The 26,402-nt window shown below is 30.1% G+C and overlaps 4 protein-coding genes, 2 long non-coding RNA genes and 1 pseudogene across 10 annotated transcripts in view; 4 read left to right on the forward strand and 3 right to left on the reverse strand.

Annotated features, from left to right (window-relative positions):
- Window positions 1-4,868: 4,868 nt before the first annotated feature.
- On the forward strand, window positions 4,869-7,262 carry LOC149882676 (uncharacterized). Its single transcript, XM_090101272.1, has 3 exons — window positions 4,869-5,743; window positions 6,227-6,462; window positions 6,646-7,262. The coding sequence occupies exons 1-3, from the start codon at window positions 4,978-4,980 to the stop codon at window positions 7,078-7,080; spliced, it is 1,437 nt and encodes a 478-aa protein (XP_089957398.1). The 5' UTR covers window positions 4,869-4,977; the 3' UTR covers window positions 7,081-7,262.
- Window positions 7,263-8,223: 961 nt separating this feature from the next.
- On the reverse strand, window positions 8,224-8,676 carry LOC149882677 (zinc finger MYM-type protein 5-like). Its single transcript, XM_090100943.1, has one exon. It carries the CDS (start codon window positions 8,674-8,676, stop codon window positions 8,224-8,226), a length of 453 nt encoding a protein of 150 aa, XP_089957069.1.
- A 550-nt stretch (window positions 8,677-9,226) lies between these two features.
- On the forward strand, window positions 9,227-10,052 carry LOC149882678 (uncharacterized; annotated as a pseudogene).
- A 1,231-nt stretch (window positions 10,053-11,283) lies between these two features.
- Window positions 11,284-13,706, reverse strand: LOC149882679 (uncharacterized). The gene is made up of 3 exons (XM_090100797.1): window positions 12,803-13,706; window positions 12,084-12,319; window positions 11,284-11,900 (listed from the first exon to the last, which is right to left on the reverse strand). Exons 1-3 carry the CDS (start codon window positions 13,566-13,568, stop codon window positions 11,466-11,468), a joined length of 1,437 nt encoding a protein of 478 aa, XP_089956923.1. The 5' UTR covers window positions 13,569-13,706; the 3' UTR covers window positions 11,284-11,465.
- Window positions 13,707-13,760: 54 nt separating this feature from the next.
- LOC149882680 (uncharacterized) lies at window positions 13,761-15,622 on the forward strand. Its single transcript, XR_016456508.1, has 2 exons — window positions 13,761-14,198; window positions 15,564-15,622. It is a non-coding gene; the product is annotated as an uncharacterized LOC149882680 (long non-coding RNA).
- On the reverse strand, window positions 13,978-17,341 carry LOC149882681 (uncharacterized). Its single transcript, XR_016456507.1, has 2 exons — window positions 16,441-17,341; window positions 13,978-16,311 (listed from the first exon to the last, which is right to left on the reverse strand). It is a non-coding gene; the product is annotated as an uncharacterized LOC149882681 (long non-coding RNA).
- Window positions 17,342-26,231: 8,890 nt separating this feature from the next.
- The window catches only part of LOC149882682 (geranylgeranyl transferase type-2 subunit alpha-like), a 13,862-nt gene continuing 13,691 nt past the window's right edge, over window positions 26,232-26,402 (forward strand). Inside the window, exon 1 of one of the 5 annotated variants that reach the window (XM_090099614.1) lies at window positions 26,232-26,311. The gene's annotated coding sequence lies outside the window, so the exon portion shown is untranslated. Of the gene's footprint in view, window positions 26,333-26,402 lie in introns of all 5 variants that reach the window. The other 4 variants (XM_090099615.1, XM_090099619.1, XM_090099618.1 and 1 more) reach the window with 4 other exon arrangements.

Raw genomic sequence — 26,402 nt, forward strand, 5'->3', positions numbered from 1 at the left:
AGAATTTCATTTATCAAGATAGGTTATTAAGAGACATGGGCATACTCAAATTTCTAGTATGTAGATACTGGTGTCGAATGAGGATGACTTGCAAAAAATTAGGGTAATTGGACCTAAACCAACCCCGCCCCGACCCCTAACTGCCCTGTTCCTAGAACGTCTCCATGAATCATAATTTGTTGTTGTTGTTCTATTATAAACTAGATCAAATATCATCAACAGATTGTAAATTTCATCAAAAAATCTTTTTTTTAAGATTTATGGCCGTGTAAAGTTTAATATTACCTCCAATTACCCCCTGAAATAACTTTAAGGTGGTTCCTACATAATCAAAAGTCGAAATTTTTTCAAAAATTGATTTTTTGGCAAATTAGATATTCTAATGTAAAATTTATTGCTCTTTCTCGTGGTATATACTTTTTTTTTAAGTTTGTTTATGCTTTTTACAATATTTTTAATTTTATACAGGTAGGTATAGTTTTAGTGCCTAGCAACGGCCATAGCAACCGTTTTATTTTTTAAGTTAATATCTTAAATGTACTTTAAAACTTTAAATAGTACATCTCTTTTGCTATTCTAATGTTGCCTTATACGTCAAAGTTGGACATGTAAATAAACGAATAGGTTTTCGACTTAGGGCACTAGTACAAGAATATAAAAATACCTCTACACCATTTGGTGGAAAAGGAAAATTGACAAACAACTCCATCAATTCAATAACAAATTATTATGGTATTGCTATTCGAAGAAGTCTAAAATTAAATTGCACTAACGATGAAAAAATTTACTCAATGAAAAAGTGGATAGGTGCTATCCTTCATCATTGTACCAACTTTTCTAACTTAGATAAGCGCCACATGTTTTGTCCACCAGGAGAAGAATCGTGGTGTACTTATAAGAAAAATAAACTTAAAAAACACAAAGAGAAGATTAATTTACCAGAGTGGATGTTTCCTATCTTGTCAAAGATTTTACAAGATCTTTCAAATGATGATCTTCTTCGCAAGTGCATCCACGGGGAAACTCAAAATGCTAACGAGTCCCTGAATAATATTATCTGGATGAAATGTCCTAAGTAAGTCTTTGTAGAAAGGTCAATTCTACAGTTAGGTGTATATAGTGCTATTCTTCAATTCAACGAAGGTCAATTTGGACTTGATAAAGTGTATGAAAAACTTCGAATACAGACCGGTGTCTGTTTTAATATTATATCTGAAAAAATGAACTGACGCAGCATCCAAAATTTACTTATTAAAACATCAGAGAAGACAAAATCAAAAAGAAAAAAACTAAAAGCCATCAAGAAGGGTTTATTGGATAAAGACTTACATAAAGAGGGAGGAGAAACTTATTTAAAAGGAGGATTTTAGTTTTAAAAACAAATTTTTTTCTTGTTTTTTGATTTTCTACCGTATCGTTTTTCAAGAAAATTGTCTCACAAAAAACATCATAACTTTTGAATTAATAGTGATAGCTACTTGAATTTTTCAGGACTTATTCATCCAGTGTACTGCTAGTGCCTGAGTTTTTTTCAAATAAGTTTATTACTTGTAAGTTATGGTTAGGGAACTAAGATCAGAGGCCTAGTAGCACATTTTTCGAAAATACAGTTGTTTTGAAGCATAACTTTTAGTAGAAACATGATCTTTTAATAAAAAAAACTCACGCACTAGATATAGGTAGCACGAACAAGTATACCAAGTTTGAAAGTAAAATGAGCTTTTACTCATGAGTAATTGTGTTTCTAGTAAACTCAATTGTTAGGGGTTATTTTGACTATTATAGGCCTCTATGTGATCATCAATATATTATTGGTGTTCGAAAATTTTTTTTTTTTACACATTCTGTACCTACTTTTGAGAAAATTAATGGTTAATGAATAAAAAGTAACTTTTTTTGATTACGTAGGAACCACCTTAAATGATCTTATTGCTATAACGAAAAAGTTTTTTTAAATATAATTTAAAATCTGTCGATGAGTTTTGATCTAGTTTAATATAAAACAAAAAAAAATTGAAATGGATTTATAGGAACCATACCCTAGATTCGGGGTATTTGTATTATAATTTGAATTACTTTTTTAATAACAAAATCTTGGTAACTTTACCTATTACCCGAAAGAAAAACTATATCAAATGCAACTTTGTATTATCCCAAGAGTATTTATTAATAAAAAGTTAAATAAAACAGATAGAAAAATATCAAAGGCAATTATTAGTCTCAGTAAAGATGGGAAAAATTAATGCAAGGATTGCAAAAAAACTAACGCTGGGATCATGCTTAAAGAACAAACAAAGGTAAGGAGGGAAAAGGGGTAAGTAAGAAAACACAATTTACAAAGATCATAGCTAGTTTATACAGACCCCTAATGATTGGAAACATATAGCAACAGAGATAATGTTATTTAGTGGGAGCTAACTATTTATGATTTTTTCTTTTTTTGCATGGACAATCATTAAAAAAAAAATAAAAGAATAAAATATTTTTGCTGTCATTTTAAGTTTGTTTACTATTTTTAAAAAGAAATTACTAATGAACTTCAGCGCTCCATTCTTTTTTTTCATTTAATATCCTTTATTAGTAAATTTAGTTTGAGAGAGTTTTCTCTGATTAGGTTCCTCTTAAGAATTCATGAATAAAATAAAATATTACAACCTCATTATTTTACTCAACACTTTGATAAATTTACTGTTCTTTCGAATTAATTATTAACAACAAGAAATAAATTTCTAAAAACTAGTTTATAGCGATGAATTAATCAATACCTAAATTTGTACATGCTTAAATAACATTATTGATTGATGGTCGTTCACTAATATGCCACTTAAAAGTACCTGAGTAGCTAACTCACAAGAATATAATGATAACAGTGTAAAATTTATAATGATATGTAGTATGTAGTGATAGTGACCGACGCAATATAGTATGAGTTAACTTTTGTAATGCTTAACAAAATAATCAAAAAAATAAACTACTCTTTGTACGTTCATATTTCTTTGGTATTTATATACCGAATATTTACTCCGTAAATAATTCCAGTATGGAGGTATCCCTTTCTGAAAGTCTTAGATATTTATGTCCTCAATTCACTTCCATTTGCAATTTTGATTGCATTATAAAAAAAACTAACGGGATGAGGGGAACTTTGGTCGGGACACCAACAAAAAAAGATAAAAACAATTTTTTCGTTGTATTTTTTAATGATTCAAATAATGAACTTTCATCACTTAAAACAGACTGAAAACAACCCTTCCAGTTCAGCATATAGTAAAAGACAAAACATTTGAAATCTCTATCCGTGTTGCACTTTAATTTTTACTAAGGTTTTACAACAATTTATAATTTAAAATATCTTTTGTCTCAAAATCGCATACATTACTATTTGTAAAAAATGAAATAACAATTTGTTATATATACATACAAGATTTGTTTCTAAATAACTTTACTGCCATAGCTCTATTACATACATACATACATACATACATACATACATACATACATACATACATACATACATACATACATACATACATACATACATACATACATACATACATACATACATACATACATACATACATACATACATACATACATACATACATACATACATACATACATACATACATACATACATACATACATACATACATACATACATACATACATACATACATACATACATACATACATACATACATACATACATACATACATACATACATACATACATACATACATACATACATACATACATACATACATACATACATACATACATACATACATACATACATACATACATACATACATACATACATACATACATACATACATACATACATACATACATACATACATACATACATACATACATACATACATACATACATACATACATACATACATACATATAATTATTCAGGAAAATATGAAACAAACTACGCTTCTGATAATATTGATTTACTATAGCGTCTTATATCTCAAAAAAGTTCGATTAGGCCAAACACAAACGTCATAAGGAGCACAACGTCATTAGTAGCACAAACATTAAAAGTAGCTCAAACGTTGGGATCAAAATCCGATATTAATAAAAAAGAGAACTAGAAAAAAAACCCTCACCGGTAGAAAACATTGTTAAATTGAAGAAAAAGAGTAAAAAAAGATTATAGTCTTGACTAAGTTAGTAAGTGGCTTACACAGTTATTTCATTGAATGATTACTTTATTTGCATTGCCTTAGCTTATTAATGCTGTTGTTATTTACTTATTGTAAATTGTATTGATAATTCATGTCACCTGAATTGCAGTTTGTTATTTTCCTGAACTTGTTTTCGCAAACCCTTTGATGATACCCAGTTAAGTATCTATCAGCTAAATCACTCTTAAGAAATAACTCTCGATCAATTTGTGTCAAATCTCGATCAAAAACGGTGCAACATAGTTTTTATCAGCAGTGATATCTAAGCCTTCTCTAGAAGTGTCTCTTTAAAAATAGAAGTCCACTTTTTTAAATTACATTGAAATGTACTTTTTTTTATGCGACATATTCCCTTTTTCCTGAATAGAAGAGGTCTCAAAGAGCGCTTTTTTTTACGCTAGACGCAAAAAAGTAGCTATTATTATATTTCTGTTTAAAAGTTACATAATTACCTGAATAACTAAAATTAATACAAAAAGCCATTGAATATAGTCTTAAACTGCGTGTGGTCAAATCGGTAATGTTTTGTAACAAGCTTTCCTAGCGCAGCATTAACCCTATTTTTACTCCCTCGTACAAGTATTTTTAATCCCTTGTTATAAACAAAAGGGAATGTCCTTACCAGTGGAGTGTGTGTTATAACGCACGTCACCAGTGGTGCTATTAAACTACGCACGTTCTCCATTGTAAAAAGATGTAGATAACGAAGGAAGGTTAAATTCTCTATAAACCATACATACTGCTCTGCTTGTTTGCTGCTCTAATTTCTACAGCAAGATGGAAAGCAGAAGTGAAAGAGTTGGCGCATTAAAAGTATTTATGATTCTTGGCTTAATACTTTTCTCGCAGTTCTCAATTTTAATGGTAATTAGAACGTGCTTTGAGTATGAGGGGAAAATCGCGTCGTTCTTTCAAAACGATGTTTTTAATGCCCGATTTCCTTGGATCGCATGGACTGTTTATAGCGACGTCAGTGTTGCCTCACTTGTTTTGTGTTTTGCATTTATGTTGTGGTGCATTTTTTGCATGGTTTTTGTTCCTGGGAAGTTAGTTAAAGGACCAATCACACCGATGGGAAATGTTCCCATATACAAAGACAATGGACTGCGTTGCTTCGTCTTAACTATGACTGTTTTTGGTTTGTACCTGTTAGCTTGTAAAAGTGGCGTTGTTTATGGGCTACATAGCCCTTCGATTATATACGATATCTTTCCTACGTTGATTGCATCAGCAAACGTTTTCTCGCTAGTATTTTGTGTTTTATTGCTCATAAAAGGCCATATCGCTCCTTCTGACTATGACTCAGGTTCTTCTAACAACCTTTTGTTTGATTTTTACTGGGGTATGGAGTTGCATCCTCGCATAGGAACAATTGACGTAAAAGTTTTAAGCAATTGTAGATACGGCCTGACAGCATGGGCATTACTCATTAGTTGCTTTGTTGTAAAAGCTTTTGAGATTAACAAGTGGAATTTAAATGGTGTTCTGATCTCTGCAGTTTTACAGTTGTGTTATTTGTTGAAGTTTTATTGGTGGGAAGCAGGTAATGAAAGATTTTCAGTTAACTCTGTGTACAAATGATAATCTATAAGTATTTTCGCATATTTAGATTTTAGATGATGCAATTAAGTCTTATTTTTACTTCCATTTCTGCTTTCGTAATTTTCATATTTATGCGTAGCAGGTATTTTCCATATAATTCAGATAATTCAAAAAAAAAAAAAAAAAAAAAAAAAAAAAAAAAGAAATTACAAAGATAAGATTCCCATTAATGAACGAAATGAATAGGAAGCTTAAGGAGCTCCATTAACTCATACTAGAATTAGACATTTCATGTTAAATGTGTTAGATTATTAAATGAACTTGTTAGAAGTACTGAAACAAGAGTACAAAAGAAGAAGTATAAAATCAAGGTCAGGTATAGCGGTATACTGCATTTCACATCACGAATATGCATAGTAAAAGTTTTTTACTGTATTCAGCTCTTTTTCAGAAAAAAGATTTTTTAACCTTTTTTGTTTTGTAGGCTACTATAGTTCACTCGACATAACACTAGATCGAGCAGGTTATTACATATGTTATGGATGCCTTACGTTTGTACCGATATTTTATACTTCTTCAACTTTGACACAGTTGAGTATGGGATTTCGAAATGAAGTTGAGAGCGGTTATGTTTTTATGGGTCAAACTGGCTCCTTCTTGCTATTGGTGCTCGGATTACTTTGTCTCGCTATAAACTATTGGGCGGATTATCAAAGACAGGTTACTAAATTATGTTTTTAGAACATACTGCAGATTTATCAAAATGTTGAAAATGAATAATTATTTTAAATAAACATTTGCATAATTTCGCATGTAAGAATGATTAAGATGATGGCAAGCTATGTTTTCGTTTTTATTTTAACACTCGATATGCTGATCTTGGTCTTTTTGTTTTGTAAATAGGTTGTTCGCCTAATGAACGGAGACTGTAATATATGGGGAAAAAAAGCTCAAGTTATACATTGCAAGTATAAGCAAACTGTCGAAACTGATGCAACTGGTAACAGAGCCTTTCACACCTCAACGTCACAACAATCAAATGGTAGAGTTAGTAGTTCTCAATTGAAGACAGTTGAATGGAAGAGTATTCTGTTGAGAAGTGGCTTTTGGGGTTGGTCTCGTCACTTTCATTACTTACCAGAGCTGGGTTTGTCTTTTTGTTGGTGCGCAGCAAGTGGAACGACTCATCTGCTAGCGTTTTTCTACTTTTTTTTCCTAACGGCGTTGCTTTTTCATAGGTCTTTTCGAGATGATCAAAAATGTCGACTTAAATATGGTAAATATTGGGAGGAGTATTGCAAATTCGTCCCATACAAAATTATTCCTTTTGTTTATTAGCTTGTTCTCCTACTTACCTCAAAGTCTGACTGATGCTTTTGTATTTTCAAAGTGTATTAACAGTTTGTGTGTACGTTTATGTAATGGTTTAGCTGTAAAAGCTTGTAATAGCGTAGAAGCTAACATGATCGAATTTTATTTGTTGGTGCGAAAAAGAGTTTTAAAAAATCAAATCATATTTACACAATGGCTATTTAAAAAGCGAGTTATTACAAATCTATCTAGCTTTTTTAAATAAAAGTTCCAGCGCCTTTATTATTAAACCCAGCCTCCCTTGTATCAGATACCTGAAAGTAATATACTATTTACGCCAATTCAATTTCAAAATATCGTAAGGCCTGTGTATATGTCGACCCGGTATACAAGGCAGCCTCCTATTTTTAATGTTTTGTAAACAATATAAGTAAAGGCGTATTTTGCACAAACTAACTTTTTCGTCTTCTTACGTTCTTCAGAAACGTTTTTGAGCCATTCTTAATGGCCTAAAGTCTAGAATAACAGACCGGTGCAGTAAAAAATAACAAAAATAGCTGTGCGCCTGGGAGGTAAAGATGCCATAACGATATATCTATTTTCAGGAATGGCAAGGACCTCTTGATGTTTGTACAATTTTATTAAATAGCTAAGAAAGCTTCTACCAAACTCCCTTTACTACAAAAATACTACTGCACTTAAGCTTTCTGTAGATGTTGATAATCTAGGTAAACAAGCTTATGTGTATGTAGCAATCTTCGATCATCATTTGTAGATAAGCTTTGTAATGATCTATACTTTTATCAATTACGCATAGCAGTGAAACTTTCTCTTCTACGTCAGTCTTTAATTTTCTCTATCGAAAAATATATTTACTACTTCTAATCTTAAAGCCTATGCTATTTCTTCTATGAGACACTTACTGCTTGGTCTTGACCAGCGTAATGTAAGGGCAAGGTTTTCGTGATTGGGGAGGTAGTGCTGGGTGGAGATGGGGCGGTATTTGTGAATAGAGGTATTTCTGAACGCCATATTGTTTTCAGCTAAATAAAGTGTAATATGCATCAATCTAGACAAAACATTATTCCGTTTTGTTTTTTCTTTTCTAATCAAACGTTGCTCTTGGCAGTCTATTGTTTTCCCTTTTCTTAATCGTAGTTCAGTGTCGACCTATGAAAGATAAAACTTCTTATGAGAAGCGCTATTCTCATGAACTTTTAACATTTCTGACAAGTGTTTCCAGTTGTTATATCCTTCAGATACTAAACTCGACGTTGATTTACTATCAAATAGCCGGCAACAAAAACAATAAACTCGATCCTTAGAGACGGAATATATTAACCGACGACGCTGAATTGTTTCGTTGTTTGCAAGTTTTTTTGTGAAATGAAAATTACAGAATTGCTGGCCAGTATCATTCTTTGGATAATTGTCAATATGAGTTTGTACTTGGCAGTTAGATATTATATGATCAATAACTTTGCTATTTCGAATGAGTGGCCATATGGCTGGATCCGATATATTCATGAAATCAGTGCTTAAGTCATCTGCAATTTCTGCCTTCCGCTTTCTATATTCTGACCCAGATGGTTTTCTTTTGAGAAGATCAACGTATTCAGACATTTTGCAATAAATTTAGTATATCTCTGTAAATCCAAATGTATTTAAACATAAATTACTACGTAAAACTTCGTTATATTTTGTTCGTTATATTCAGATTATCTTTGTCTGTCAATGAGTCAACTGTTGAAAGACTCTCTAAAGTTATAATAGATGTTTTAAATAAATACGGACTGGAATTGAACAATTGTAGGGGTCAGGGTTGTGACAACGGGGCGAACATGAAAGGAAAAAATATTGGGGTTCAATAATAAAATGGGTACTTGGTTGGCTGGAAATATTAACAAAAATCATTTTCATTACAAGCTATTAGCAAAACAGTGTTGTATAATTAATTTCTATGGATGCATATTAGCATTTGTCAGAGAAAAAATTTCGGACACCTGTGGTTAAAACTTAAGTTAATTTGTGGTCGCAGACTCTTTCAGATGACTTCCAGATGAATTAAGCACTGAAGAATTGGTTGTTTGGTATAACATACATTTTTTGGTTGTTTGGAATGACATACATTTTTTAAGTTAATGTCGTAAATAAATCTCTACAATCATCAGACATGGCTTTCGTTGGTTGTTTGGTATGACATACTTTTTTTAAGTTAATGTCGTAAGTAAATCTCTACAATCGTCAGACATGGATTTTATAGTAATACATCAATACAGGATTCAAATCCGCCATTTTAACGGCAAAGGTTAACTAGAGCTAAAGGTTAACGGAGAACTAGAAATTGAGCCTGTGTTTAAAGCCACATCAAGAGTTTGATGTGTTAAGCGTCAAGCTGGAGAAACTGTCTGCGATGAGCCTATAACTTTCCCAGAAAAAAAATTTGAAGTTGAATTTTTTAACTGTCTTTTGGACTCTACATTAACTTCATTCAATGAAATATTTGATCAGTTAAGTAAGTATTCAGAATCATGATCTTTTTTGTACAATATAAAACAGATTCCGGAAAAACCTAACCTTGTCAAACTTTGTAGTAATCTCCAATTGAAATTAACTGTGGACTCTAAGTCAGATATTGACGGTAGTATGTTGTGCCATGAACTCCTAGGTTTGAAAGCTTTTTTGTATGTTAAGAATGTGGTTACTCCTGTTTTTGTTTTAAATTTTGTTAAAGATTGCAACTTACAAGAGCTATATCTAATTCTATGGATAGCATTGCGAATATTATTAAATTTACCTGTTACGGTTGCTAGTGGGGAGAGGAATTTTTCAAAGCTTAAGTTGATAAAAAGCTATCTAAGATCAACAATATCCCAATCTAAGTTGACAAACTTAGCAACTTCGTCAATTGAAAATGAAATTACTGAGAAAATTGACTTTGATAAAAACTCATAAAAGAGTTTGCCGATAGAAAGGCAAGAAAAGCTAAAATTTATTAGTTTTTTTTTTTAATTAATAGTTATTTATATTACTATTTGATTATTTAATTAGTTATTACTAAGTGGTTACTTTACCTTTTGCCTTTTTTTGAATAGGGTTAAATTGAGCTAGGGGCGCCGTAGAAATCTCACCCAATCTGCTAAAACCGGCACTGTATATATATAAATATATATATATATATATATATATATATATATATATATATATATATATATATATATATATATATATATATATATATATATATATATATATATATATATATATAGTATGATAAGTAAGAAAAGAAAAACCGGTGGTAATTCTTTTATTTTGAAAAAACTAAGGCATTATTGTTACTGTTGCTATTTTAACATTTTTTGTTTTGACAACTTGTTAACATTTGATAACAGAAAAGTTTGACCGTCCTCACACTCTCCTCCCGCGCTATTCACAATTACCGCCCCATCTCCACCCAGCACTACCTCGCCAATCACGAAAACCTTGCCCTTACATTACGCTGGTCAAGACCAAGCAGTAAGTGTCTCATAGAAGAAATAGCATAGGCTTTAAGATTAGAAGTAGTAAATATATTTTTCGATAGAGAAAATTAAAGACTGACGTAGAAGAGAAAGTTTCACTGCTATGCGTAATTGATAAAAGTATAGATCATTACAAAGCTTATCTACAAATGATGATCGAAGATTGCTACATACACATAAGCTTGTTTACCTAGATTATCAACATCTACAGAAAGCTTAAGTGCAGTAGTATTTTTGTAGTAAAGGGAGTTTGGTAGAAGCTTTCTTAGCTATTTAATAAAATTGTACAAACATCAAGAGGTCCTTGCCATTCCTGAAAATAGATATATCGTTATGGCATCTTTACCTCCCAGGCGCACAGCTATTTTTGTTATTTTTTACTGCACCGGTCTGTTATTCTAGACTTTAGGCCATTAAGAATGGCTCAAAAACGTTTCTGAAGAACGTAAGAAGACGAAAAAGTTAGTTTGTGCAAAATACGCCTTTACTTATATTGTTTACAAAACATTAAAAATAGGAGGCTGCCTTGTATACCGGGTCGACATATACACAGGCCTTACGATATTTTGAAATTGAATTGGCGTAAATAGTATATTACTTTCAGGTATCTGATACAAGGGAGGCTGGGTTTAATAATAAAGGCGCTGGAACTTTTATTTAAAAAAGCTAGATAGATTTGTAATAACTCGCTTTTTAAATAGCCATTGTGTAAATATGATTTGATTTTTTAAAACTCTTTTTCGCACCAACAAATAAAATTCGATCATGTTAGCTTCTACGCTATTACAAGCTTTTACAGCTAAACCATTACATAAACGTACACACAAACTGTTAATACACTTTGAAAATACAAAAGCATCAGTCAGACTTTGAGGTAAGTAGGAGAACAAGCTAATAAACAAAAGGAATAATTTTGTATGGGACGAATTTGCAATACTCCTCCCAATATTTACCATATTTAAGTCGACATTTTTGATCATCTCGAAAAGACCTATGAAAAAGCAACGCCGTTAGGAAAAAAAAGTAGAAAAACGCTAGCAGATGAGTCGTTCCACTTGCTGCGCACCAACAAAAAGACAAACCCAGCTCTGGTAAGTAATGAAAGTGACGAGACCAACCCCAAAAGCCACTTCTCAACAGAATACTCTTCCATTCAACTGTCTTCAATTGAGAACTACTAACTCTACCATTTGATTGTTGTGACGTTGAGGTGTGAAAGGCTCTGTTACCAGTTGCATCAGTTTCGACAGTTTGCTTATACTTGCAATGTATAACTTGAGCTTTTTTTCCCCATATATTACAGTCTCCGTTCATTAGGCGAACAACCTATTTACAAAACAAAAAGACCAAGATCAGCATATCGAGTGTTAAAATAAAAACGAAAACATAGCTTGCCATCATCTTAATCATTCTTACATGCGAAATTATGCAAATGTTTATTTAAAATAATTATTCATTTTCAACATTTTGATAAATCTGCAGTATGTTCTAAAAACATAATTTAGTAACCTGTCTTTGATAATCCGCCCAATAGTTTATAGCGAGACAAAGTAATCCGAGCACCAATAGCAAGAAGGAGCCAGTTTGACCCATAAAAACATAACCGCTCTCAACTTCATTTCGAAATCCCATACTCAACTGTGTCAAAGTTGAAGAAGTATAAAATATCGGTACAAACGTAAGGCATCCATAACATATGTAATAACCTGCTCGATCTAGTGTTATGTCGAGTGAACTATAGTAGCCTACAAAACAAAAAAGGTTAAAAAATCTTTTTTCTGAAAAAGAGCTGAATACAGTAAAAAACTTTTACTATGCATATTCGTGATGTGAAATGCAGTATACCGCTATACCTGACCTTGATTTTATACTTCTTCTTTTGTACTCTTGTTTCAGTACTTCTAACAAGTTCATTTAATAATCTAACACATTTAACATGAAATGTCTAATTCTAGTATGAGTTAATGGAGCTCCTTAAGCTTCCTATTCATTTCGTTCATTAATGGGAATCTTATCTTTGTAATTTCTTTTTTTTTTTTTTTTTTTTTTTTTTTTTTTTTGAATTATCTGAATTATATGGAAAATACCTGCTACGCATAAATATGAAAATTACGAAAGCAGAAATGGAAGTAAAAATAAGACTTAATTGCATCATCTAAAATCTAAATATGCGAAAATACTTATAGATTATCATTTGTACACAGAGTTAACTGAAAATCTTTCATTACCTGCTTCCCACCAATAAAACTTCAACAAATAACACAACTGTAAAACTGCAGAGATCAGAACACCATTTAAATTCCACTTGTTAATCTCAAAAGCTTTTACAACAAAGCAACTAATGAGTAATGCCCATGCTGTCAGGCCGTATCTACAATTGCTTAAAACTTTTACGTCAATTGTTCCTATGCGAGGATGCAACTCCATACCCCAGTAAAAATCAAACAAAAGGTTGTTAGAAGAACCTGAGTCATAGTCAGAAGGAGCGATATGGCCTTTTATGAGCAATAAAACACAAAATACTAGCGAGAAAACGTTTGCTGATGCAATCAACGTAGGAAAGATATCGTATATAATCGAAGGGCTATGTAGCCCATAAACAACGCCACTTTTACAAGCTAACAGGTACAAACCAAAAACAGTCATAGTTAAGACGAAGCAACGCAGTCCATTGTCTTTGTATATGGGAACATTTCCCATCGGTGTGATTGGTCCTTTAACTAACTTCCCAGGAACAAAAACCATGCAAAAAATGCACCACAACATAAATGCAAAACACAAAACAAGTGAGGCAACACTGACGTCGCTATAAACAGTCCATGCGATCCAAGGAAATCGGGCATTAAAAACATCGTTTTGAAAGAACGACGCGATTTTCCCCTCATACTCAAAGCACGTTCTAATTACCATTAAAATTGAGAACTGCGAGAAAAGTATTAAGCCAAGAATCATAAATACTTTTAATGCGCCAACTCTTTCACTTCTGCTTTCCATCTTGCTGTAGAAATTAGAGCAGCAAACAAGCAGAGCAGTATGTATGGTTTATAGAGAATTTAACCTTCCTTCGTTATCTACATCTTTTTACAATGGAGAACGTGCGTAGTTTAATAACGCGCTATTAAGTTATGTATGTAACTAAAAACGTGTTACGTAACTTAACAACACGTTGTTAAGTTAAGTATTTTCTTTAGGTTAGCCGATAAAAGTATCGTTCACAAGTCGATTAAAGTCCACTTGCTAATTTAATATAATTAATGCAGAAATTATTCCGATAATAAAAAAATGTGGTACAATAGTATGAAAATATTTAAAAACGGCAGAGCGGATTGTTTTCCTGTTTTCAAAAACAATTATTTTTTTAAGTGCTATCATTCTAATATGCAATATCAAAACAGTACAAGGCAGCTATACATCCTTTGTCAAATAGAAAAAGATGTGTATTTTCTTTTTAATCGCAATGAGCTAGATAATTTAAACGAAATTTCACATGTTTATTATTCAATAAGGTACTATGTGCTGTAAATATATCACACAAATGTGTTGACCCATTTTCTAATTATTCTTTCGACTCTAATCAGATATCAGATATATCAGTTAAAGAAGCAGAAGGCTCAATGTTGAAAGGTTTTATTTTTTTTTTACTTTTTCTTGGTGATTTGTGATTGTTTTAATAAAGTTTTTATCTACTTTGAGCTAGCATAATTCATTTTATCTTACTGTTAAATTTGCTGCATATTCAACCCTAAAGACTGTTGGAGTTGAAAAGGTATATGTAAAAGTATATATTCACAGGAAAAACGTATTTTAGACTTTTAACAAACAAACTTAATTAGGAATATAAGTTTTAGAGACTTATTAGTGATTACAAAAATTTAATAGACAGTAGCTCTCCAGTTAATATACTTAATATAAAAAAACGTATATTAACTGGAGCCTTATGTTAAAACATTTAAACGTTTAAATTTAAACTATGTTTAATAAAATTGCTTGCCTTGCTAGTTTGAATGGTCATAGTTTACTCCCACATATATTTTTTAGTTAAATATGGATTAATAACATCTTTAAGTGACTTTAAATGCTAGTAAAAATTTGTTCAATGAATCCAAAACCATATTGGGAATTATGTAGAAACAAAATCTAATGAAACTGCTGGGTGGCTACACATATCAAATTTGAAAAGATTTTATGTTTGGCCACCATACATCTATCATCAATTTTGTTATGGAAATTTGAAGAAAAAAGAAAATACATTTGCATATTTCCTAAAACACAAATTTTTATTTACAGTTTTTGCTATATGTGCATAAATTTTGCTGCTACCATTACCACCCTGTTTTGCAGTTAAATGGTTTTTTTAAGTGCAACGCATTCACTTTCCTTGTTGGCATAAAAATTATGTTGAACTAAATGTTCCCAAATAGCTTTAAACATCAGAGCTTCTTAACAAAATTTAAGTGATTAAAATCTTATAGTAAAAAAAAAAGTGTTGATAAATATTTGCCTCATTGCCAAGTAGAAGAACTAATGTCAAGTCTGAATACTTTCATGATTAAGCAATTCATTTGTAATGCCATTAACAAACAACATTTGCCATTGCTCTTTGTTTCCAATAGCACTATTGATTGTCAAGTGTTAAATCAGCTATGCTCTTTTTAATTCAGTTTTTGGGAGATTACAGCAAGAAGTAACTGTCTAAATGAAATAAAAGATATGTAGTAGCCTGTGACTTTTAAAAAATTACTGCTCTCTGCTTAACAAGTCACCAAAATCACCCTATTAGTGATGGAATTGTTGAATATTCTGACTCAGTTTGTTCAAACTTTAGGCAGTATTAAGCTTACCAATTATACTTTTTAATTTTTCTTGTCCATTTAATAGACTTCTGTAGCTGTCAGACATTTTTGAAATCTTTTAAAACTATTTTAAAAGAGAAATTCTGTTTGAAAAATTGTTGCTTGGCTAAGTGTTTTCTTTTTTTTCTTTTTTCAGACAGCATTACAGTAAGATGATGAGACTTTAAAAGAAGCAAAACAAATGAAAAGAAGAAAGCTGATGTCTCCATTTACACCTATCTCTGATCTAAACAGAGAGATAAATGACGAACTCTTATTTATACGTACTAAGCATTTGTTAAGAAATGCTGTCCCAGTTGGATCGTACCTATATGAAGTAGACTTTTGCGACCTATGTCCTATGTTGCTAATCTATTTCTTTAACCTTCTTATCTTTACTATTTGTAATTTAAATGCAACAAAGAATTGTAAAATTTATCGTAGAAACATAACTTTAATGTACATTTTAATACGTTTGTTTACAACTGAAAATATTATAAGATAATTATATGTTAGAATAAATCTGTTACAAAAAAATGTTACATGAGAATTAGTATTCTTCATAGCAAAACTGAAAAAGTTGGATTTGAAAGTATTTTATCCTCGTTTTATCATATCAAAATAGAATAGCACAAATACCTCACCAAAAAGTCAATATATTTTGTAATTAAAAAACTGTTAGTTAAACCCAAAAATATTTGTAAAAAAAAACACTTAAGCTGTCTAAATAAACGCCAATATAACACATAAATACAAAAAATAAATTGTTTATACTATTGACTAAGCAATACACCTTCAGATACACAAAATGTGATCTTTTCTGGCAGAGCAACCACTGGAGGACATTTTCAGCCAATGATTCCAAGACTGTTCTCTGTGAAAGTTACAGATAAAAACTTCACATCCTAAACATATGGATTCAGAATAAGTGTGTTTTAATAATAATAGAAATGAGTTTATGCATTATACAGGTATGTTAACATGATTTGATTTTATAAAAAAAAAGGGAAACTAAAGTTCTTGTGTAAACATACGCCAACATAAATAGTTTCAAGAGCGCGTATCTCAGCAGTGCAATAGTCAGTCATGCAATAAAGAGGTTGAAAATCTTCATTCCAGGACTTTATGATGGCAAGTGCTTCATTTATTGCTTCCAAAGTTTCACTTCCACTCACAAAAGTAGCTAAAATTTGATAATCATTTGTTTTGACTAACAAGAAAGACAAAGGTAATGAATATCGTGTGGTCTTGTAAGTTGAATCCAAAAATACCATCTCATTCCCATATTTTTTAACAGCTTTTTATGCCGAAATGCTTGGTATACAAACAGGAGCTCGCCACTGGTATCCCTCTCTTTAGGTCGGAAATAGATATTTACAGAGGCATCAGCTTTCTTCTATTTCATTTATTTTGCTGGCGCTACTCGACTTTCTCCTCCCCCCCCCCTCCCCCCCTGCCCCCTAATTTTATGATTGCTTCTGATAGAGAATTTTATGCTAATTAAGAATCGTATAAAAACATAGGTCTCAAAGTCAATGGAAAGTGCTCTAATCTGAAGTTGAAAGTACAAAATTATACGACAAATCCCTAATATTCGCCATCTTGAATAAAGTTATGTTACGGTTGATTTTATTCTCAAAAGCAAAACATTTTCAACCTGGTTTTAATTATAAAGAAATGTTTTTTTTGGATATAAGTTCTTTCGAGTGTAATTTGATATACAAACGAGTATAAAACATCTTACTCTTGTGAAACATGTGGTTTTTTCTTGAAAATTTTATTTTTATAAAAGAATTTAAGACTATTTTTTCAATAAAAGTTTGCTTTATTATTAAGAAAAAACTAATAGTAAAGATGAACTTTCATTAAATAACAAAAATGGAATTCTTTAATCTTTTTTGCAAAAAAAGATAAAAGAATTCCATTTTTTCTCAATGAAATAGGGCTATTGCGTTTGTTTGTTGGTTTTTGAAAAGCTATGACATGCTGATAAATGAAGAAACAGAATAATTATTTTGAAACATTCGTTTTTGTATGACAGACATAATGAAAATAATTTTTTACGGGGGCTTAACTTGAAGTGTTAAAAAAACTTGAAGTGTTAAAAAAAAGTCTATAGTTTTAAATATATATACTTTGCTAATAAACAATTTCAATTGTTTTAAAATTCATTTTAGTATACAATCAATAACAGAATTTTTCAATTTATTCCATAAAATCTTTAAAAGATGTTCTAGACAACTTAGTAGGAGCCCTAGTTAAAGCATATTGGCCTGATAATTTAAAAGTGAATGAATTCTCATGTTCTATTATTCGAAGTCTTCATTATAATAAAATAAAAACCAGGTCGCGAATACTTTGAAATGATAACTTTTAGACAAAAAAAAAAATACTATTCTAGATGGCGAATATTAGGGATTTGTCGTATAATTTTGTACTTTCAACTTCAGATTAGAGCAGTTTCCATTGGTTTTGAGACCTATGTTTTTATACGATTCTTAATCAGCATAAAATTCTCTATCAGAATCAATCATAAAATTAGGGGGGAGGGGAGGGGGAGAGAAAGTCGAGTAGCACCTATTTTGCTTTCCAAACGTTCCTGATCAATGATTGAGTGTCTGAAACATTAAAAAAAGCAAGTCAACAAAAACAGTTTAAGCCAATTAGAGGATAAAAGAGGCACTGATTAATCCAAATATTTGAAAATCCCAAATATAAAAAAACTTTTAACGCAGATAAGTAAGTGAAAAGCTAGACTTAATTATTGGCAAAACAATTCGAGACAAAAATCACTCGAATAGTATAAACAAATCAAGTTTGAAAAAAAAATTAAAATGTTTAGCAGATTTCTTTCATACAGACACATGCTTGTGCTATTTCATGCACAAGCATGTGTCTCTATGAAAGCACTCAAATTTAGCATAATTTGTATAATTTTGAATAAGTTTCGCATAAATAAGTATAATTTGCAAGTGGACTTTGATCGCCTTTTGAGTGATACTTGAATCTGCTGACCTGTAGGAAGATGTTAACAACAAAGAAAAGTTAATTTCACGGACGTCAGAATAACAAGATAATACGAATTTTTACAAAAATGCAGCAAATCTGATAAAAGATGAATTTTTTTATATCTTAGTCGATTATGCTTAATCTTTGTAAATTGACCTTATTATGATTAAATTTTTGAGGATACATGCACATTTGCAGGACCCAATTATTTTTAATATCAAGATTATTTATGAAATTGTAAATATTCATATTTTCACTAAACTTTCGTTTATTTTCTTAACAAAATGCATGATGTATTGATAAAAAGATTTGCTCAGTATAGTTGGAAAATGACTGCAGTATATAACAGTTTTTGAGTTTTTGGTAACTAAATTTACTTAACTAACAAAAAAAAGTTACTTCAAATAGGCACATTTTTATCATGAAAATAGGCCGTTTTTAACAACTTATCTAATGATATCCAGCTGTGTCCAACCTAATTTTACAAAAATGTCATGGTATAATCTGTTTTCAGTTGTTTAAAAGTAAAAACCGGACCATAAATGACCGTCCTAGAGAAAAGTATTACCAAAAATTTTTGTGCCGAAAATTTTTTTGCTTCAATTTTGGCGTTTAAAACTTGCATACGCCAGGAGGCGGGATTGGAGTTGGAGGGATCGAAAGTCGGAGGTCTGAGTTGGGGATGGTGGGTTGTTTGAAGAAGTGTAAAACATGAAAAATTCGTTCAGTTGGCTCAGCTAAAGACGTTTTTGAAAAAGAAAATATTTGAATGATGAAAAATGCAAAAAATGCTTAAAAATTTAATCATAATAAGGTCAATTTACAAAGATTAATCATAATAGAGAAAGTTATAAAAAAAAGTCATCTTTTATCAGATTGCCTGTATTTTTGTAAAAGTTCATATTTTTTTGCTATTCTGACGTGCGTTATAACAAACGCACCACTGGTAAGGACATTCCCTTTTGTTTACAACAAGGGATTAAAAATACGTGTACGAGGGAGTAAAAATAGGGTTAAAGCTGCGCTAGGAAAGCTTGTTACAAAACATTACGGATTTGGCCACATGCAGTTTAAGACTATATTCGATAGGTTTTTGTATTAATTTTAGTTATACAGGTAATGATGTAAACTACATACAGAAAAATTACAATAACTACTTTTTTACGTTCAGCATAAATAAGCTCCCTCTCGCAGTATTTCTATGAGTCATTATCCTGATTTTTTAGTGTTGATGCTATCCAACATAGCTTCCACCGAGTTTTGGTTTTTTGCAAAACTTCTCTTCTTTTTTAACTCGCGTTTTACTACGCCAAATATGTCAATTTGAAAAAAAGTTGATAACGTTTACCTGCGAGAGAATTTCTTTTTGAAAATACCAAAATTAAACTTTTTGAAAAAATCATCAGTTTAAAAAACACTCGATGATGTTTACCTGCAAAATAAACTCTTTGAAGTTTCACAACATGACTTCTACATTAAACTAATGTTAAATCGATATCGAGAGGAACGGAAGTGAGATTCTAACGAAGACAGTGTTAGTCAAGCTGTGCTCTATTGTTTATTTTTGGAAGGAGCCGTCTGCCACGATAAGCCCTTTCTTGTTGGATACGCGATACTATAATGTACTCAGATTGATTGTGAGTTATCTCTCTAGAGTGATTTGGCCGATAGACGCTTAACTGGGTATCGTAAAAGAGTTGGCGAAAACAAGTTTAGGAAAATAACAAACTTCAATTCAGATGACATAACTTATCAATAAGTTATCGTAAATTATTGTACTATTTTGAGACATACTACGCGCAGTGACTCAGGATGATCAAAAAACCGCAAAAACTTCATAAAACTCGATAAATATTGTAAATAAACATTATATGTGAAAATAATATTTTTATGGGTCAAAGAATTCAAATTTTTTGACAAAATTATTTTTTACCTGGATCTTTGACGCGTATATTGCGTGTTTACGTTCACGTGCGCGTTAGATTTTGCTGCACGCGTAAAAAATAGTTTTAACTAAAATTTTAGAATCTTTAAGCCAATACATAACATCTTGGTACATTACTCTACTTGATATTTGCATGCTTCTGGCAGAATTACCATTATTAATTTCAGCTGCCACTAATGGTTTAGTTATACCATCTCATAAACACAGCTTTAGCAATACTAATGGTAACATCTAAAATCAGAGAAAAAAGTATGCTTTTAGGATAGTATTTAACTTTTTCACTAAAATATTGTGCAAAAAGAGGATAAATATGTGTCCAAGGGCTAAGTTTTTTATCATTTGATATTGTTTATCGCTGAGGTCAGTATTCACTTTTAAATCAAGAGCTTGCTTTACACTCATATTTAAAGAAAAGGTTTTATCCAAAGTGTCTTTAACCTTTTTTAATTTGCTGTAAAAAATTAATTCTGTACTTCTTGCAGAGACTAAAAATAGAGCAATGATATTCAACACCTAGTTCTTTTATTTTTTCTTTTGCTTCGCTCTTCAAGGACCACCCGTTGTTTATGGGGTTTTTCAGAACCAAAGTGGGTTCTTTAATTGGTCAAAAGATTTTCTTGAAGCCATTGATATTCTTTTTCTGTAAATGAATCATAATATCTACCAAACTTTTTAGTTTTTTTTTTCACTTTTGAAATAAATGTAGCTAAAGTAGCCTTTACTTTTTTATGTTCTCTTCGCTAATTTCTTCAGTTTTATTTGATTTCGTTAAGTAAATCCCTCCATAATCCTAATTTATCCACTACTAATTCACAAATATTCAGGATAAGATCTAATCTTTTTTTGCTGTTATTGTTTTTAAGATTCGTCATGTTAATAGAATCATTAATATATATCAGAAACATTTTTGAGTACTTTATATAATTTTCTCATTACACTGTTTAACCTTTTATGTTTTTATTGCTTTGAAAATTATCACATTAAATTTCCTATAATGTTTAAGTAAATAATGTTACTTATTACAGGAAATACTGAAGTTGTTAAGTAATAATATTTCAAATGTCGTACTTATTGAATAATAAATCATTATTCAAAATAAACAAACAACTTTTAAACAAACTTTTAAGTAGCACATGATGACAACTATGCTACTTGAAATATATTTTATATACTAAAACAAGTTATATAAGTAAAAAACTCAAATTCAAGAAATACAAATGTCAACGAGTCGATAAAAACCTTATTTTCCGCCATTTTCATTTGTCTGGATATAATATGTTAAAAAATGGCGGAAAACAAGGTTTTTATAGTATGTTAAAAAATGGCGGAAAACAAGGTTTTTATGGATTTACTGACATTTGTATTTCTTGAATAACTCCCTATTTTTTTAGCTGATATCTAAAACAAAAAAGTATGCATATATTCTATATTATTTTAGAAAATTCTTCTAATTTGAACAACAAAAATCACATTGCAATTATTTTTTTTCAATATATTTGAAATATATAAAGTTAAAAGATTATCGTAAAAATAAATAAAAACTTATATTTAGGTTAAAAAGTCTCTATTTTCACTAAACAAAAATCTCTCATTTTTCAGATTTCTTTGAAAATAAGATTAAGATTTTAACTTCTTTTAACTATAAAAAATAAAATATAAGTTTCATGAAAAAACTGTTTTTACTTTTTAAATAAATAACTATTCTAATTTGTTATTAAAAAAGGGGCACTATATTTACAAAAAAGCTGTGAGGGGTTTATTGCCATTTTTTGTTGTTGTTTTGAGTTACTGTGCGACGCTGAAGTAAATCATTCTCATGGTGCATAGGAACACGCTCTAAGACCTTGCAACACATCCCCAGAAACTTTTTTTTTTTGATTATCATCAAAAAGCATTTCCTCATTAAAAAAATGTGAAAGATAATTTTTTTAGTAGGGGCCTATTAATATTACAAATGTATATTTTAAATAAAAATATACATATGTAATATTAATAAGCTTATGTAAATATGTAATATTCCGTTAATTTTATGAAAAAAATCTTTTGTAAAACAAAAAAAATTGATTTTTATTTGAAACTTATATATTTATCAATACTTGAGCTCAAGATATAAAACTTGATCACCATCAGTTTCTTAATTTTCTTATAGGCATTCGTTAGTTTCGCCGCCATCTTGGGAGGCCAAAACTGGATTCAAATCTCCCGTAAACGCTATCCAGTTATATTTTGAGATCAGTGGCGCAACAGCGCTATTATACGCATGCTTCAGAAATAGAAATCGAAAGCGATGTAAACATTAAAAAAATTTATGATTTATCAATAGTGGCAATCCTAACGTTTTCTCAAATAACTTTACAAATAGAAATCTTCTTAAAAATATGCAAATTGGGATAGTTCTAATTATAAGCAAATTATAGATATGTCTTTAAAAAAACCTTGAAATTTAATTGCGCGCGAATGTTAAGAACTGAAAAAGCAGCTGTCGATAATGGTAAAACTGAGAACTTTAAAGCCAAAATAAAATAAAATCTAATCGTAGAATTTCCAGAATTTTTTTTAAAACTGAAATTTAGTCTATATACAACATAAAAAAGCAAATTTTACTGATAAACTTCATATATGTAAAAAAATGCATATATGAAGTTTTTTTATATCTAGGGAAAACAACATTACAGTATTTATCTTTGGTGATTATGAATTTCTTTGTGCACTTTATGGTATTTCAGGAGCTTTAGGTGAGTTGTTATAAAAGAAATTCGACATTAAAAGGTGAATTGAATTTGAACAACTTGTAGTATTTTTTTTGACATGAAACTTAGTAAAGAAGAAAGAACAGAAATAGAATGTTGCTCACTTGAAAGTCTTCAAACCAATTATCAAAGGTTTATATAAAACGAGGATCTCAAGAAAGATGCAAAAGTTTCAATAAAATCATAATAGAACCAATTTTGAAGGTACCTCTAGATAAAGTAAAATTATTTCTCTCATTTAACTCAATTTTAAATAGTGTTAATTGATTTGCTGTACAATATCACTAAAAGTTAATTCAATTTTTTAAAATTATAACACATACAAATACATTTATATCAAGGTTTCTTTGTACCAACTCTGTACGAAGTTATTTGGATTTATCTTAAATATTCAACATGTTTGTAGAAGAAGCCCATGAAATTGGATATTTTAATGGCGTCAGAAAGAGTATTAAAAAATAATAGCAGCATCTGTTCTGAAAATATCATGAATTTATATCAAAGTCAAAACAACTGTCAAACCTTCAAAGTTCTATTTCTAATCTTGATGAACAAATACTGCTGGTAAATGATGCTATGAAGATGGCTAATTAGATAATCCTGAAAATGTGGAAAATATTAAGTTAATTTACTTCCCTCAACTTGATTTTCTAAAGAAAAGAAAAAAGGAAATGGTAAGCATTTCTTTAAAATGTGGCATTGACAACACAATATTAAGTTCTGTTTTTTTATAGAATTATTGTTCTGCTTTAAAGTGGCCTATAAAAACTAAAACTTTTAATCCTTTGATTTTCAGTGTAATATTTGACTAATTACATGTACAATGAAAAAACTTTCAGCGTAAATAAATAAAAAACTATTAATGTACCCATAAAAATGCAGAGTCAGTAATTAATATGCAATTTTAACTGCATTTTTAAACAATAATTTCTTCTTAACTAGTAATAGTTTGAGTCTAAATTTTTGCAAAAAGATTGACGTGTTGATAAAAAGATTTGATCGGAATCACCATAATAGCATTTATAGATGCAAAATGGTGGCATTTTCAATAATGGCTTTTGATTTTATTGTAAAATCTGTGCTATCAGTATCATCATGTTAAGAACAGCAAACTGTAAAAACCTTATTTTGGTCAAACTCCTCCAAAGTAACCTGATAACCAGTGTGCAAACATTTTAGATAAAATCTCCAAGTAGCTAAAAAGATATCCTTGTTCAAAGTTGAAAAACTCAGAAAACAAGAAAACAAAATAAAATTTTTCTGAAACATTCAAGACACATATGAGTTATCATTACAAAAACATTTTCTTATGGCTGACAATTTAGCAAATTTATTTTACAAAGAAACATAAAAATACATTTTTTAAATCAAGAATAATTCAAATTTTATTCAAAAATTCAAAAATTATTCAAATTTAAAAAGTAAAAAATTTGGAAAATTTTGATATTTTATACGTTAGTACCACCTTAAGCACTTTATATTTTATATCTGGATTATTCCTGACCAATGTTTCCTCGTAGAAAATACTATTTAACCAATCTTAATTTAAAAGCAATTATAATATTTCAATAGACAAAAAAATCTAATACTCCGGAGCTTGAATCTATACTGAAGAAAAGTGAGGGACCATGCACACAACAGATTGAAGCTACTTCACTAAAACTGAAAGTGCAGGGAAAAGCATACCATGGAAAAAGTTTGTTCATATCATGTGCATAAAATGCTTTGGAATAAATTCATTTATAAAAGGTTCTATTTCTTTTATAAATGAATTTATTCCAAATCTGAAACATTATTATTAATGTCAATAATAGCAAGTAATGATTCATGTTGCTTTCATTTTTTCTTTAGAAAAAAATATTATTGAACTGATGCATTTTTATCGCACAACTTAGCCTAAGGCTTTAGTGCCTCCAAAGTTACATATGTTGGAAGATCACGCTACTCTATTTTTGAAAAAATGGGGCGCTGGCTTTGAATTGTTTAGCAAAAAAGGTGGAGAATCAATTTATCCTGAGTTCAATAATTTAAAGCGTATTTATCAATCTATCCCTTGCCCAACAAAGCGGTTAAAAAGCATCTTAAAATTTCACCATCAGAAAACTAATTCTAAAAGTAGGGTGTTAATTCCAGAATCACGAAAAAGAAAGAGAAAAAACCAAAATTGTCATAGCTAAAAACACTTTTGGCAACTGGATTTTACATTTCTTAATAATATATAGTTCCTTTTTTTTTTATTTGTGTCTACTAAAGGCAAATAAGATGTAGTTATAATGGTAAATAAGGTAATGCAGAAAGGCGCCTTTTTTGTCAATTAAAAAAATTGAATGCCAAGAATAGCCATAAGAAATAAATAGAAGAAGGCCTCCTCAAATTTTTTTAAGAAAAATGATTACATTTTCACGATTAAAAACTTAGAACTTGGGATCCAAAAAATGTAAACAAATCACGTCTAGTTAACCAGCCATCTTTCTCAACAACAAATGTTAACGAATGCTTATATGTTCCTTCTCTTGTTTTAAGTGTTTTAGTTCACAACTGGGTTATCGCTAAACTAATTTAAATTAAAACAGCAACATAAATTTTTATTTAAATTGGAGAATATGCAATTACTTGGTTTCCAGAGAAAAATTATTTTCGTTGCTAAGGGTCGTAACCATTTTAAAAAAGTTGACTTTTTCCGTAAAATTTACACATGCGTACAATAACATAGTGCTACCAAACGACCTTGACACCGTGATCTCTCAGAAACGTAGTTTGTTTCCTATTTTTCTGAATAATTTTACATAAGGTATAGTAGTAAAGTTATTTAAAAAAAAATCTTGTATGTATATATAACAAATTGTTATTTCATTTTTTACAAATAGTAATGTATGCGATTTTGAGACAAAAGATATTTAAAATTATAAATTGTTGTAAAACCTTAGTAAAAATTAAAGTGCAACACGGATAAAGATTTCAAATTTTTTGGCTTTTACTATATGCTAAAATGGAAGGGTTGTTTTCAGTCTGTTTTAAGTGATGAAAGTTCATTATTTGAATCATGAAAAAATATTGTTTTTATCTTTTTTTGATTGTGTCCCGAACAAAGTTCCCCTCATCCCGTTAATTTTTTTAATGATGTTCCGCAAGGTCCATAAGAAATCAAAATTGCAAATAGAAGTGAGTTGAGGACATAAATATCTAAGACTTTCAGAAAAGGTACCTACATACTGGAATTATGTACGGAGTAAATAAATTGTTTTTTAACTAATATAAGTTTATTAAAGCTATAATTAAACCTATGTAAATT

The sequence above is a fragment of the Hydra viridissima genome, unplaced genomic scaffold (assembly GCF_058129835.1).
Source record: "Hydra viridissima isolate aposymbiotic clone 2 unplaced genomic scaffold, HvirCarnegie_v1 scaffold_10, whole genome shotgun sequence".
Lineage (NCBI taxonomy): Eukaryota > Metazoa > Cnidaria > Hydrozoa > Anthoathecata > Hydridae > Hydra > Hydra viridissima.